This window comes from Chiloscyllium plagiosum, chromosome 42, assembly GCF_004010195.1.
Source record: "Chiloscyllium plagiosum isolate BGI_BamShark_2017 chromosome 42, ASM401019v2, whole genome shotgun sequence".
Classification (NCBI taxonomy): Eukaryota; Metazoa; Chordata; class Chondrichthyes; order Orectolobiformes; family Hemiscylliidae; genus Chiloscyllium; species Chiloscyllium plagiosum.
In genome coordinates this window covers 13,332,751-13,347,735 of record NC_057751.1, presented here as the reverse complement: position 1 = coordinate 13,347,735, position 14,985 = coordinate 13,332,751, and the positions used below count along the sequence as shown (strand labels likewise).

The following is a 14,985-nucleotide window of genomic DNA, read 5'->3' as shown; positions in this document are numbered from 1 at the left end:
TGAGGGATACTGGGAGAATGCGGGTAAGTGGCGCTGAAATGTCCATCTGCCATGATTGAATGGCGGAGTGGACTCGATGGACTGAAAGACCTTACTTCCACTCCTATGTTTTATGGTCTTATCTTCAAATTTCAAATTATCTAGCCTTTGCTTATAATGCTTTGTGACATTTCTGCAGCTACCAATTTACTGAATCAGTCGGTGAACCAGCGTAACCTCTCAGCTGAAGAGCTACACAGCCACTGAGAGTCCCGTGTGCCATTCAGCATGCCACCGCCACTTCCAATTTTGGAAGGAGTTGCTGCACAGAAGCCTTGCAAGTCCTCACAGAAGAAAATAAAATTGATGGGAAGGAAGCTGTCAATCTCCTTTAATGCCTGTTCCCCCATTAAGAGCAATGCTGCTTTTCACCATTGTAGTTCCCTTTGACTGATCCCTTTGACTGATCCCTCATCTTCATGTGATGAAGTCCAAATGGCTGAGATTTGAATAGATTTTGAGGACAACTGGTTGAATTATTGTCACAAGATCTGGCTGGACCACAGAAAGGATTATTTGCTGTGACTTACCAAAAGGCTATTAAAAATCAACCATGTTGTCTGGGTCTGAAGTCATGCAAAAACCAGCCAAGGTAAAACTGTAGCTTTCCTTCCTTCCAGAACCTCAGTGAGCTAGTTGGATCCAGCTGAACAATCCAACTGCTTCTATCGATAAGTTTTTTTTTATTTTGCAGATATCTAATACAAGTTAGAAATTAATAAACTTTTGAGTCTGGTTTCTTTGTCCATGCTTCCAGACGCTGAATTAGGCAAGTAAAATAGGGCAGAGTTTTGTGGAGGTATCAGGGTCCTATTTTCTGGTTGGAGATTTATTGAGGGATCCCCACTTTTTTGGGAAAGCCGGCCAACTCGCAAGTCAGTCAGGTACATTGATTTTCCCTTCAAATCAAGTCCCTAGGGATAGAGATATCACTTGCTGCGAGTTTCCAACCAGAGGCCAACTGCTCTTGTGGTCAACAGTACCACAAGGAAGGCCGTGGCTGGTGCAGAGAAAACTATGCAGTTCCAAGATTGCATTTTGACATAGACCACATTACTGAAACCACGCATACAGTGCAGTTTTTGTCACATTATTGATGGAATATATTTTCCTTGGAGAGAGTTCCGAGAAGATTCACTACATTGATTCCAGTGATAAAGGAATTGTTTTAGCATTTAAGTCTCCCATTCAAGAGAAAGACATGGAGGACTTTCTTTTTTAAAAAGTTGTTGACCTTTGCAGTTCTCTAACCCAGTATGCAAGGTAGGCTGGATCAGGTTTTTCATCTGCAAAGTGGCCACAATCTTCGTGTCTGATGAACAGGCTCATGGGAGCAAGTGATCTATTCCTCCTCCTAATTTTATGTTCTTATATGCTGTGTTTCAAAGAATTGCCAAGATGGTGGTAGGCTGGATTTTAGCAAAAGTGAGGCAGTAGATTCAGTCATTCAATTAATTTCCACTTTCTACCATCCCATTCTCATTCAAATATGGGGACTTAAATCCACATTGAAGATTCTAAGTAGACTATAGAAGCTGTGGTGACATTGATGATCTTTTTTTTGAGGAAGACCCTAATGAAAAGGGAAACTGAACAGAAACTGACAGCTTTAGTTTCCAAAGAAAATAAGACTGAAAATTAGATTAAAAGCCAAAACTGATACTGGATGAAACTATACAAAAGGACATTGAGCTATTGGTTTTCAAATCCCCATTGTGTCCTGAAAGAAGGTTAAGGAAATGGAGACCAAATCCAGATGCTGAAAATAGGCAAACATACAGTTTATTCAGATGTTTTTGTTACTTTGAAGAGAACATTAATGGATTTATGCCATCTCGATTGCTGTAAGCTGGGAATGAAGTTAATTACAAGAAAGTGAAATTCATCATGATGAGCCAAGAGTTTTAAAGGACCTTGTGACTGGGATCAAAAATATAAATGCTGAGTGGACTGCCAAGCCAATTTGTAAGATCTATCTTAGTTGTACTGGGTCATTGTGTGTAACTTCTAGTTTATAATTGACCAAGATTAAAGTAGGCTGGATTTTATTGACCTATTCGTTCATCTCAAACTTCTGTTGATTGTGAGTTTTTAAGTATACATGCTGACCCAAGATAGTATTTAGAGTATTTTTTTTTGATCTTGCATAGTCAAAATTCTTTATTCAATTACATGGAATCTTTGTTGGCTCATTTGTTCACTAAATAACTGGGATTATTGATTTTTCTTCTTTAAAAAGTGACTGGTTTAGATTAATACTACTGACAAAATTGGAGGCTTCACAGGACAGATCATTAAATGCTAAGATAAAGATCCAGCAATAATCGTAGTTACTTCTTTGTACTACATATCTGGTGTATAAGGTGAACACACGTTCATAACAAATCCAGGAGTAAAATCAATACAGAACTCAAACAAATCACATAATGCAATCATGAGAACCTGCTGTTCACTGTGACGTCGATTGTGCGCGTAACATTTCTACGTGAAGGTCAAATCCCAAATTTCCAATCTATGTGTTAAACTTTTCGATCTCCTGTTGTATTTTCCACAATGCATTTTTGGATTTGTGGTTGTAAATATGGCTGTGTCAAGTACCAATGGAATTATTCAGTGCAGTTCAACATTCTTGTTGGGAAAGTCTGCTGACACAAAATTTAGTTATCGGTTGCATTAAATGTTATTCCACTACCTGTTGCATAACACATTATGTAGTAGTCCTAATTATAACAGATGATTGTTTCAAAAAATGATGATCTATGATTTGATTAAGAGACACTACAGCATTACATCAAACAGAGTCCCCTGGACACTCCTTTGTTTGATCCATTGCATAATCTCAACCAGGCTTGAGAAAACTATGGATCAGTGTCAACCAGGAGCAAGACAACTGCAGAGTTCTAACTTGCTGAGATAATTGTAAAGTTCATAGCCAGTCAAATTCGGAATGGTCAAAGAAACTGGAAATTCAATGACGATAATACCATTGAATGTCTGAGACAATGGTCTGAACCTTTCATGTTGGAGAATGTCATTGTCTGGCAGTTGGGCAGTTACTTGCCACTTAGCAGCCCAAGCCAGTACATTGCCAAGGTCTTGCTGTATGTGGACACAGACTGCTTCTGAGGAGTGCTGTATATTGAGCAATCATCACTTCTGATGTTCTAATGAAACCAAGATGATTGATATAGCAGTTGAAGACTTTAAGGTATTAAAGATTTAAGGGCTTAAAGGCATCATTCTGAGGAATTTCTACAGACATATTCTGGAGGTCATTTCACTGAAACATCCACTCATTCACTTAATGATGAATTTAGTGCTTTGTGCACCGAATGTGTGTCACTCAAGAGTGAGCAAGCTCTGAAAATGTGACTGCTTTATCTCATATTTAGTATTCCAGAATTCATTGATGATCTCCGCTTCAGTGTCATTCCATCAGGCTGTTAAATGGGATTTAAATTTCAAGACTCATAGGTTTAGTACAACTAAAAATTTAAACTTTTGTAGCTGTAATCTGAATGGTATTCTTGATTCTATATTCTCCACAACTTTGACAAGTGGAAATGAAACTAGTTAAGTAATGTAATTTTCAATTTTTACTTTATTGCAGAACAAATCATAGAAAAAGATGAAGGTCCATACTACACCCATCTTGGTTCTGGACCTACTGTGGCAGCAATTCGTGAACTAATGGAAGAAAGGTATGTTGCTGGCAAATTTCTATTCTCTTTAAATTGGAAACAGGCAACATGATGAAAAATTAGACAGGAGAAACTAAAGGTCAAAGATAACCAGGAAATCCTGGTTAGTATGAAAGAATCATTCAGTCGTCAGTGTGATCTGACAAAGCGCACATAGGAGGTAGTGTTAGATGAGTTTGCAGTGAATGTATGAAAATACATGCTGTGTGGAAAATAAGGTTGGTAAGTTTCACGTACATTACCATGTGGAGCTATGATATGTTCAAAATAAGAGGACTGGCTCAAAGAAGGGAAGAATAAAAGAGGTGAGTGGAATGGTATTATTGGTCAAAAAAGACTTGTTATTACACTGGAGTTAGATACGTCATTGGAGTTAAAAGACTGAGAAGTTTTGAGCATTATGGGAGCTACAACACAATTAGCTCTATACTATATACTGCTAAGCTGCTGAATAGTGGAATAGAGGTAGATACTTGCATGTAACTTGCAGAATGATGAGAAATTCAGGGCTTTGGTGTTCAAGGATTTAATTATCAAATATGGTACTGCATAATGACAAAGCACTGAAGAATTTCCAGAAATGTGCATAAGAACTTTCTTGATTGTTGAGGAAGGCAGCAGTTCTAGCTCTTGTCCCTCTCTCTCCATTTCTCACCCCCCCCCCCCCCCCCCCCACCACCTAGCTCTCTCACTCTCTTCATGAAATGAAGAAAGTGAAACCTGTTTCTGGGAAAGCATTCGGAGAGCAATGATCATAATATTCTCAAGTTGTAGGAAACTTATTTAAAAAGACAAAGGACCATCAATTGTAGAAATACTCAACTGGATAAGAGCTAATTCCTTTGAAAAGGATCTGACCAGTAGAGACAAATCAAAAATTGCTATCTTAAGCATGTATAGAGTTGACAGATTACCAGGAGAGAAACAAAGAAAACACATCCAAAACTGGAGTTTCCTTGATGGCTAGAAACATTGAAGTCAACTTAAATAGACAAAGGACATTTACGATCATTTCACCATTCATAATACAGTCCAGAAGTAGGCTGCTTATAGAAAGTGGTGGGGAGATCTAAAAGCGCAAAAAAAAATTTAAAAAGAGTTTGAGAATAACTTAGTGGACCACGTGAATGGAAATCCAAAACTCTTATGCAACTATAGATAGGAAAGTAGGACAATTGGAGACCAAAAGAAAATATTTCTGTGGGCAATCTGGATGGTTGAGTTACTAAATGAGTACTTGGCAGTCACTCCTCTTCAGAGAAGAGAAGATGATTGTGTCAAGGTAGTAGTGAAGCAGATCCAATTTTTAAAAAAAAAACAGATGAAGTAGAGGTATTTAAAGAGTTGCATAACTTGAAGTTGAAAATAAATTTTTGGGATGCATTCTGTGAGGAAAGTGAGTGTTGAAATTGCAGAGGCTTTGGCCACAATCTTCCAAGCCTCCTTGCACAGGGAAAATTTGTCAGAGGACTGGAAAATGGCAAATGTTGCATCCCTGGTTGTAAAATAGAGAGAAGGATAAACCTGACAACTAAAGGATAATGAGTTGAACATATGGTAGAAAGCTTTCAGAGACGATAATCCGGGACAAAACTAATTAGCGTTTAGAAAATTATGGGCAAACAAATGAAAGTCAGCATGGATTTGTGAAAGGCCAAAGATGATGGATTAATGTGAATGAGTTATTTGATGAAGCAGGAAAATGCATTGATGAAGGTAGTGATTTTTAAAAAATGTCTCGCAACTTTCAAAAGGTGCTTGACTAAGTACCACATAAAGATTGATTAAAATCCATGGGATTGAAAGGACGGCAACAGTATGAACGTATAATTGTGGAAGGGACAGATAGCAGGCTACCCAAAAGAATTGTTTTTTTCGATAGGAGGGAGGTAGGTTTCCTGGCGTTAGTGTGTGACCACTGGTCTTTAAGATATGTATTAATGATGTTGACTTGGGTTCAAAGGGCACAATGTTACAGATGATACAATGTTCAAACATGTATTAGAAGGAAGGGGCAAATGGACAGGCCTTAAAAGGGCAATGACAGATTGGTAAAACACACAAATGTGATACAGCACCAAGATATTTGAAATTATTCACTTTTCTGGAGAAATGAGAGGCAAGAATGAACAATTTTAAAGGAGGTGAAGGAACAATGGATTTAGCAAACAAATGTTCATTAATTTAAGAACCGGTTAGGAAGAGTTTGAAAAATAATGTTCTTGGCATTATTAATCAGTTACAAAAGCAAGAAAGTTGTGAAAAAAATGTTTCACCCTCAATTTAGGGTTGTTCAATAGGTGCACTGTACTTTAGGAACAATGCCAATGTATTGGTAAGGTGTAGAAGAAATTTACTAGAATGGTTATAGAAATAAGGGACTTCAATTAACTGGAGAAGAGTGAAGAGGAAAGCTGCAATGAGAGCAGCAAAGGGATGCTGCGAGTGTGGTGGAGGGAGCAAGGGCTGGGGGAGACGGATGCTGCAAAGGGAGAGTAGATGGATGCAATGGGGGAGTGAAAGGAGAAGGAGGCTGCAAAGGGGTTTTAGAGCGATGGAGACTAAAAAATAAAGAGAACCGTTTTAAACTGGCAAAAGGAACAAACAACAAAGTAACAGCAGGAAAACTTTAACTCATTAAAGTTATTAATTCCTTGCAAATTAATGTGGAATGTCTGGCTTAAAGCTATGTAATTCAGGAGTTATTGTGGGTGCAAAATGAACATGTTGTAAAAGTATGGAACACCATATCAATGGTTAAATTTAAATCTGAGATTGAGATCTATGATGTGGTAACTGTCTGGTTAAAGTCTTCCAGTTTTGTGCATATGTGATGAAAACATACTTGTTGTGACCTCAATTAGTCTGTAAAAGGCAAGACTGGGGTGATGGCATTTGTGTGAATGTGTGTCAGGTATTTTGAAAAGAAACCTTGTTTGTTAACTTTTGTTTAATCTTAGGCAAAGTTATGCATTGTGGTGTTGAGGAAATTATTATTTTCCTGCTGTGTTGTGACTTTAAGTTTAATGGAGGGATGATGTGTGTTGAGGATATTGTTGAAGTTTTCTAATGGTGCTTCTGTATGAGATCAAACACTCCATATGTTGAATATGGAAGGCATTGTTTTCATGAGTGTATCATCCAAAATGCGAGTTAGTGAGCATGAAAAAGGAATCCTGAAAAACAAATTATAGACCCTCAAAACCAAAAGTTGCACTTTAGAAAATCTCAACAAGAGCCTTTGAATAATAAAGTTTGAGCCCTGGTTAGAGATATTCAAAATTATCAATGATGTTGTCAAAATATACAAGGAGAAATTGCTTCCAATGCAAATTGTCAAAAAGCCACAGATGCAGATTGAAGGTGACGGTCAAAAGAATCAGCTGAATTATGCAGTTGAGTACAATTTGGATTATTAAATAAATTTGGAACAGTTATGGTACCGAAGAGAGTACTGGATGGTTGGTTGAAAAACGTATCAGGCAGGATTTATTCAGAAGCCAAGATTTTCTGTCCTGCCCCCTCGGAGTTAATAGAGGACACAGCCCTGGTAATGCCAGCTGGCTGCAACCATTAACCTCAGTGGGGCATTAATTGGTGAAGGACAAAACTTTCATCCTCATCCCATTTATTTTTTGGCAGCTCTGTAATCCGGTAGTGCAGTGTTCAATTGATGACCACCTCATTCATATGCACCCAGTTACCTGTCAAGATTCCACTCCAGACAGCCTACATTGTTTGGAAACTCTAATGCCAGTTTTCTTATTCACTTATTTGGAAGGATATCAAGTATTCATTAGGCTAATGGTCTGCTATGTCTCTGGGCACACTGGCTTTTACTTTGGGTCACAGGCAGAAATAATAATGGCAGGAATTATTGGCATTTTTGTAGAGTCTTCAGTATAGGAGAACCTAATGTGCCTCTCAGATACAGGGGCTCATTATGACCAGGAAAACAGATCAAGCAAAAGAAGGAAATATCAGAAGTTGTAGAAAAATGAGTGGTCAAAGATTTAGGTTCTGTGGAAGATCTTAAAATCAAAATTAGTGGGGTAGTAGACTGTGAAGAAGGTTGTCTAAGAGTTCAATGGAATCTTGATCAACTGGGCCAGTGGGCCGAGGAATATGTTACCAAGGTATGGAGGTGTACTGTACCTTTAAGAGAGTTGAAAGACTTAGCAAGCACACAGAGTGCTGGAGAATTTACATTGTAACATTTGGTCCAGCAGCTAACAGTACTTGGGTTGCTATGAGACAAAAACAAATTAATATTCAGCCAATCAGTTTAAATTATGCCCCAAGATACTAAACTCCAATCAAGTTTGAATTTGGGATTTTGACAATATCAAAACCAATGAAACAATCCGATGCTTTGGGGTATAAGACCAGGAAAAAGTCTGACAGTTGGAGGAGAACTGCCACCAACATATGCAGACTGCCCCCAGAATAGCTCTCTTAAAGCTACCTTTATCTATTAACAACCCGTGAAACAGAAACCCTAAGAAGAAAAGAAGACAGAGGAAGATACAAAGAGAAGATTCGACAGCTGGCTGGTTTTGAAAATTGAATTTTTTTGGTGAATCTTCAGGGTTTTTAATGGACCAGTATTAAAGATAGGAAACTAAAAGATAGGTTGGAGAAAGGAATTGTTAGTTAATTATTCTCTGTTTTAAAAAACAAAGTTGTTAATTTTTACTTTGTGATCGCTAGGATAATTCTCGGCCTCTCGAATTTTCATAGATTACCGCACGGGATAAATCTTGTCTGCGTTGCTGATTTAATTTAGCAGGGGGTTTTTACCCTGTGACATAATAATTTAGGGGTTTTCGTCCGGGATTTGAACTGGTTTTGACAGATTTAAATAGATTTAGGGGTATGACAAATCCCAGCAGATTTAAACACTTGCAGGTTAATGTCCTCAATTTTAAATAAAACATAGGTGAGACAATTTGCTTAATTTCAGTGACTTGTGGTTGATTAATTTGGAAGTGAGAGAAATAGCTCTTAAAATTGCTAAAGAGGTTCTGGGATTTGAAGATGACTCTCAAATTTGTCAAGTAAGTTCAGAAGGAAAGAAGTAGAATTAGCAAAGAAGTTAGATTTGGGTTTAACCAAGGACAAAAATAAAGCTGAAACTGTAAGGCAATAACTCAACTGCTTAGGTGTGTCAGAGAAACAGACAAATGCTGTAGAGGTAGAAAAACGTACTCCATTTTCCTCAATTGTAAGTTAGAAGATAACAACAGAGCGAAGGTTCTTAGCTGAGCAAAGGGAGAGAGAGAGAAGAAAGTTAAAGACAAAAAGAGAGAGAATTTGAATTTGACAAGTTGCAACTTGGTCAGAAAAGTCAAGTTAATAGGATGGAGATTAAAAGAAAAGGTAGTGCGATATATAAATAAGTCAAAACTTATTTTGATGAGAAAGATGTTGAAGCCTTCTTTATTTCATTTGAAAAATTGGCTAGGCAGATGGAGTGGTCCAAGGATTTATGGGTAATGCTAGTGCAGACTAAACTGGTAGGCAGAGCTAGTGAGGTATTTGCCGCATTGTCAGATGAAGTATCAAGGGATTATGAAGAGGTTAAACAGGCTATTTTTAAGTGCATATGAATTGGTCTGAGAAGCATATAGATAGCACTTCAGAAACATAAAGAAGGAACCAGGTCAGAGTTATATTGAGTTTGAAAGAATTAACATAGTCATTTTGATAGATGGGTATGTGCTTTAAAAATAGTTAGGACCTTTGAGGCTCTTTGAGAGATTACTTTGCTGTAAGAGTTTTAAAAACTCACTTCCAGAGATGATTAGTATTCACATGAGGAACAGGAAGTTCAGGAAGTGAGAATTGCAGCAGAGTAGCAAATTAATACATGTTGGTGCATAAGCCACGTTTCAGCCAGAATTTTGTCCTCTGAGCGATAGAATTTGGGAGAAGTGGGGGATGCTACACTGTGTAAGAAAGAGTAAACTGGTAGGAATTTACCACAGATTAAAAAATAAGCCCAAGAGCTTGGAAAGGAGGTGAAGGGCCTCAGGTGTTTCCACTGTGGTAAAGTGGGACACATAAAGTCACAGTGCTGATTATTCAAGAAAGGCATTGTGGGAAAATATATGGTAAAAGAAGCTAAGGCAGTGGCATTAATGAAGATAGTAAAGGAGACCCTAAGAAGAGCCGAGGAGCTGCAGGAGAGTGCAGAATCTAAGCAGGCGCTGGGTATGGATTTAGTACCTGATCTCTGCAAAGAATTCGCTTCTGTGGAGAAAGCTTACTCAGAAAGAACAGTGGGAGAAGGACAAGAAGTTATAATTTTGAGAGATACAGGATCTAACCATTCGCTGACAGTAAGAGATGAAGGAATATGCTCTCTTTCTGAGAGCATATTCCCAAGAGTGTGGGATAGATGGACAGAAATTTAGCATTCCCCTATGTAAGATCGGGTTGGAATGCCAACTCAATGTGGGAATAATTGACCGAGTTTCAGTTCATTCTTGGGAATGATTTGGTAGGATCCAAGGTGGGAGTGACACCTTGTTGTAGAGAAGCCCAGAAAGACCAGAAAACTGAGGAGTTAAAGCAGAAATATGCTAGTATTTTCCCAGAATGTGTAGTAATCAGATCCCACTATCATAAGTCACAGCATGAAGTGAAAAGTAAAGAGAAAGGTGAAGGAGTTGAGTTTCAGTTAGCAGGTACCCTGTTTGACATAATGGTGCTGGAAAAACCTGAACAGGCAGCGGGTCAGACAGAAGTGTTTAGTCCTGAAAGGCTAAAAGACTTGCAAAAGTAAGACAAGACGTTAAAAGAAAAATATGTAGATGCGTACTCTGCAAAGGAGGCAGAGAATGTTTTGGAGGGCTATTATCTAAAAGAAAGAATACTAAGACGGAGACCACAGCAGGTTTATTTGGAAGCACTAGCTTTCGGAGCGCTGCTTCTTCAGGTGGTTGTTAAGATTGTAAGACAGAATTTATAGCAAAAGTTTACAGTGTGATGCAATTGAGATGATATATTGAAAAAGACCTGGATTGTTTGTTAAGTCTCATCTTTTAGAATGACCATGTTGGTTTCAGTTTTTTCTTATGTAAACCCCTGAACATTTTTCAAGTTACATTCTTAAGCAAACTTTAACAATAGGTGCTACGTCAGCTCAGATAATGCATTGAAGGTATAATGTTAAAGTCTGTCTGTGTTCCAATGTTCAGACTGATTATATTTCTAAAAAAAGGATTTACAGAATCTTATATGGATTCATGCAGTTTTTGAGAAAAATAAACTAATTCTGCAAGTATAAATTAACCCCACTAACTTATATGCATGCATGTGCATGTAGATGTGTGTTGTTGGGGGTGGGGGAGTGCTGCGGGTGGTTGAGTGTCTATGAGAGTATGTGTATGTATGTGTGAGTGTAAACGGGTATAAGTCTGTGTGGGGGGTGTGTATGTGTCCTTGTGTATGAGAGAGGGTCTGCATGAGTGTGTAGGTCTGCAGGAGTGTGTGTGCAAGAGTGTGTGTCATGCAGTGGGGTCACCTGTAATATGACATGAACCCAGGGTCCCAGTTGAGGTCATCCTCATGGGTACTGAACTTGGATATCAGCCTCTGCATGGCCACGTTGCGTTGTTGCCTGTCCTGAAGTCCACCTTGGAGGATGGTCACCTGAAGATCCAAGGCTGAGTGTCCCGGACCACTGAAGTGTTCCCCGACTGGGAGGGAACATTCCTGGCTGGTGATTGTTGTGCTGCGTCCATTTATCCGTTGTTGTAGCCTCTGCTCGGTCTTGCCAATGTACCATTTGAAAGCTAGTGCTTCCAAATAATCCTGTTGCACTATCACCTGGTGTTGTGCGATTCTTTTTTAAGTAAATATTGCTTTCAACTCATGAGAAACAGAAATGTTCATTTTGCTCCTCTGTCTGATTTGGAAGTATCTCAGTTGCTTTTCCCTCTCCCTATTTCCTTTGTTGCCACCACATGTCTATCATTTGACTGAGCAGTAGGTCATTTCTGTAAAACAAGTCAACTAGTACCTGTTTTGTTTGAAAGGTCAAATTGCCTTTGGAGAGATGACAGCAACTGTTAACTTGCCCGGTCTATTTTAACGAAGTCCAGGCCTTCCACTTCAGATGTACAATGTTGCAACCTTTGCATTTGAAACTGTGTAGCCATTCTGTTCAATTTTCCTTTTCAGATGCATTTAGTTGGCATTCATACCTTAGTTATGATTGCAGTTGCCTCTATTTGGATGTTAGGTTTACTTGCATTTGTGATGAAATTCTGCATAAGGGAAAATTTTAAGACGAATTCAACTTGAGGTTTGGATTGCTGCTCAGGATTCAGGAAAATAGATTGTTCAAGTAAAATTTATGCCTGATCAAATGTTGTTTGCTTTATCATTATTAGTAATTGATTGGGGGTAGCACAGAATTTAAATACTGCTGAAAAGAGACATGAAGTTCAAGCTTGTATTGTTATCATCAGGATGGGGATGCAGCAAACAAAACTTAGAAAGGGAACATTAATTTGTGCAGACTGAGTGGAGGATGTTGATGGGTGGGATCATAATTGGCAAGGAGTTAAAACAGGAACTATTAATTATCATTCTGAGGTGAAAGTGAGATTGCAGATGCTGGAGATCAGAGTCCAGATTAGAGTGGTGCTGGAAAAGCAAGCAAGTCAGGCAGCATCCAAGAAGCAGGAAAATCGACGTTTTGGGCCAAAGCCCTTCATCAGGAATGCGGCAGGGAGCCTCCAAGGTGGAGGCTGTTCAGTTCTGTTTGCCTTGGTAGATGAGTTTCACTAGTTCTGAAGCCTTTAAGATACCACAAATCATCTTGGTGACAGGTCACTCTTTTTAACTCTTAGAATCCAACGGACATACAGAATAAAATTTAAAAATAAATTTTCACATGACTGACACTTTCACATCCTGTTCTGCTCGAGAAAAAAGCTTTTGTGAGCTGGCTTTATCAGGTACATAAGAAATGTTAATTTTTCTCATTACAGGCTGTGTTTCACTGATTATACTTTATATACCTCCGTTTTCAAAAACATTTATACATTTTTCATAAACTCTAAATATTTTGTGATATGATCCAATAATGTTTCTGCTACTACAAGTGACAGTTCCAGAACTATTTTTAAAATTAGTCTGTGCACATTTTTAACCCAATACAAGCTTTTAGTCTCCTTCACTTTCACCATGTTTCATCCAAAAGGCAAGCAATACAACATAATCTCAGGTGCTATTGTTTAGCCATTTATTAGAAAATACACACAAGAAGTCTAACATGACACAATTTATGATTTATTTTACTTTACTTTAATGAAAAATACCTGCAGCATTGTAGCTCTAAATTTATAATATATTTTGCTTATCATCCGGATTTGATGAATAGCACTAACGTTTCAAAACCGATTTTTGGGTTTTTGGGTCTTATTATCATCATCATATGGCATGTTGTCATCATTGCATCTCAAGTTATGTTGGGGTTTCTTGGTTGCAATTGAGTACCATGGGACAAAGTGAATAATTCCGGTAATCTTAAAACTCACGTTTGCAATAGCACAACCATTTAACTAAATTTGCACAGAACAAAAAAAAAAATGAACTTATACTATTGTCATGTTTTAGCTACTTTTCACAAATGATTATATTAGCAATCAAGTTCTTGCTGCATACAAAACTGTCTCATAACTTGGTGTTGGTGGGGTTGATAAGAAAGTATTTTCATTATAATGAACTGACTGAATTGTGCAGGCATTCAGTTTGGTGAGCCTGCTGCATCATTCACACAAATCATTGCTTATCAGCTAACTCTACACTATTTTTGCATATGGTCCTCATATCTCTTGATGTCATTGGCATCCAGAAATGTTTTGGTTTCAACATTCACGGCATTCTGAAGTGCAGATTTTCAAACATTCCCTATTTTGGGAGTGAAGAATGTTTGCTCATCTAGGCTTCAGTTGGCCTGCTCCTTATTCTGAAACTGTCACCTGACTCTTGACTCTTGACTCACTAGCCAAAAGCAATATTCTATCCACACCAACCCTGCAGGAGTTTTGTATGTTTCAGTTTTCAGTCCATAACAGACTGTATTTCAGGTGCAATCCTGCTTGTTCTAATTTTGTTGACAAATCTGTTCGTTGTTTTTGCTGTCTCAGCTAACTCTGGCCTTTATCTTGATAGTGCAGAAGGACTTATGTACTGAACAAAGATTGTTTGATTTATCAGAAAATAATACATTTCTGGCTAAGAAACTGGAATTGAAAAAAACTGCTTTCTTTCGATGTTTGTCTTCCAGATGTTCACAGTGCAAAATTGAGCTGAAGCGGAATCTCTGATATTACAATTATAACTTATTTGTCTGCCTTTTGAAAGCAAGGAAATAATATCAAATAATTGAGTCACACCAATGATTATTGACCTGATACTGTGTTGTAGGCCTTTGTTTTTGAAGTGTATTTGTTTCTGATGAGGCAATATTTATGTTAGGTCCCATCGTGTAACAGCTAATTGTGGGTAACGTATTTCTAAAAGATTTATCAGACCGTTATTACAGCTCTTGCATATATAACAGTCATAGGCACTTCAGTGTCTGGGCTAATACTAAACTAATTGATGACAAACAATAGAAAGTTCCCATCAGAGTGTCATGCTTCATGTTGCCTTATTAGGGTGATGATTGAGATCTTGATATCTTCGAACGCCTTACTGAAGTCCAAATAGATCACATCCACTGCTCTGCCCTCTTCAATCCTCTTTGTTACTTCTTCAAAATCTCAGTCAAGTTCATGAGACATGATTTTCCATGCGCAAAGTCATGCTGTCTATCACTAATCAGTCCTTGCCTTCCAAGTAAATGTAAACCTTATCCCTTAGGATTCCGTCCAACAACTTGCCCACCACCGATGTCAGGCTCACCAGTGTATAGTTCCCTGGCTTTTCTTTACCACCTTTGTTAAATAGTGGCATCACTTTAGCCAACGTCCAGTCCCAGCACCTCATGTCTGGAAGGTACACAATATGACCCTGATTTCTGACAGGATGGACACTGTCTCTGCCACATCAGAAATGCCAGAAATTGAGAGGAATGGCAGATCCTAGAAACAGCTGACCATTTAAATGACCAGCTGCTTCCATTGAAATAGCATTTTTGGAGTTCTTGATGTCTGGAATCTGGAGATTGGATCAGGTAAGAACAGGTCCGTTCTTCGTGCATTTCCTTTGGATAATGAGACCTCTT

General features: G+C 38.2%; 1 protein-coding gene across 7 annotated transcripts in view; it reads left to right on the top strand.

The window, feature by feature from the left end:
• tet3 (tet methylcytosine dioxygenase 3) overlaps nucleotides 1–14,985 on the top strand; it is a 368,466-nt gene that overhangs the window by 244,749 nt on the left and 108,732 nt on the right. For all 7 annotated transcript variants that reach the window (XM_043681513.1, XM_043681517.1, XM_043681514.1 and 4 more), the window contains one exon: nucleotides 3,650–3,740. In XM_043681513.1, the coding sequence (XP_043537448.1) occupies nucleotides 3,650–3,740 (91 nt within the window). The remainder of the gene's footprint in view (nucleotides 1–3,649; nucleotides 3,741–14,985) is intronic.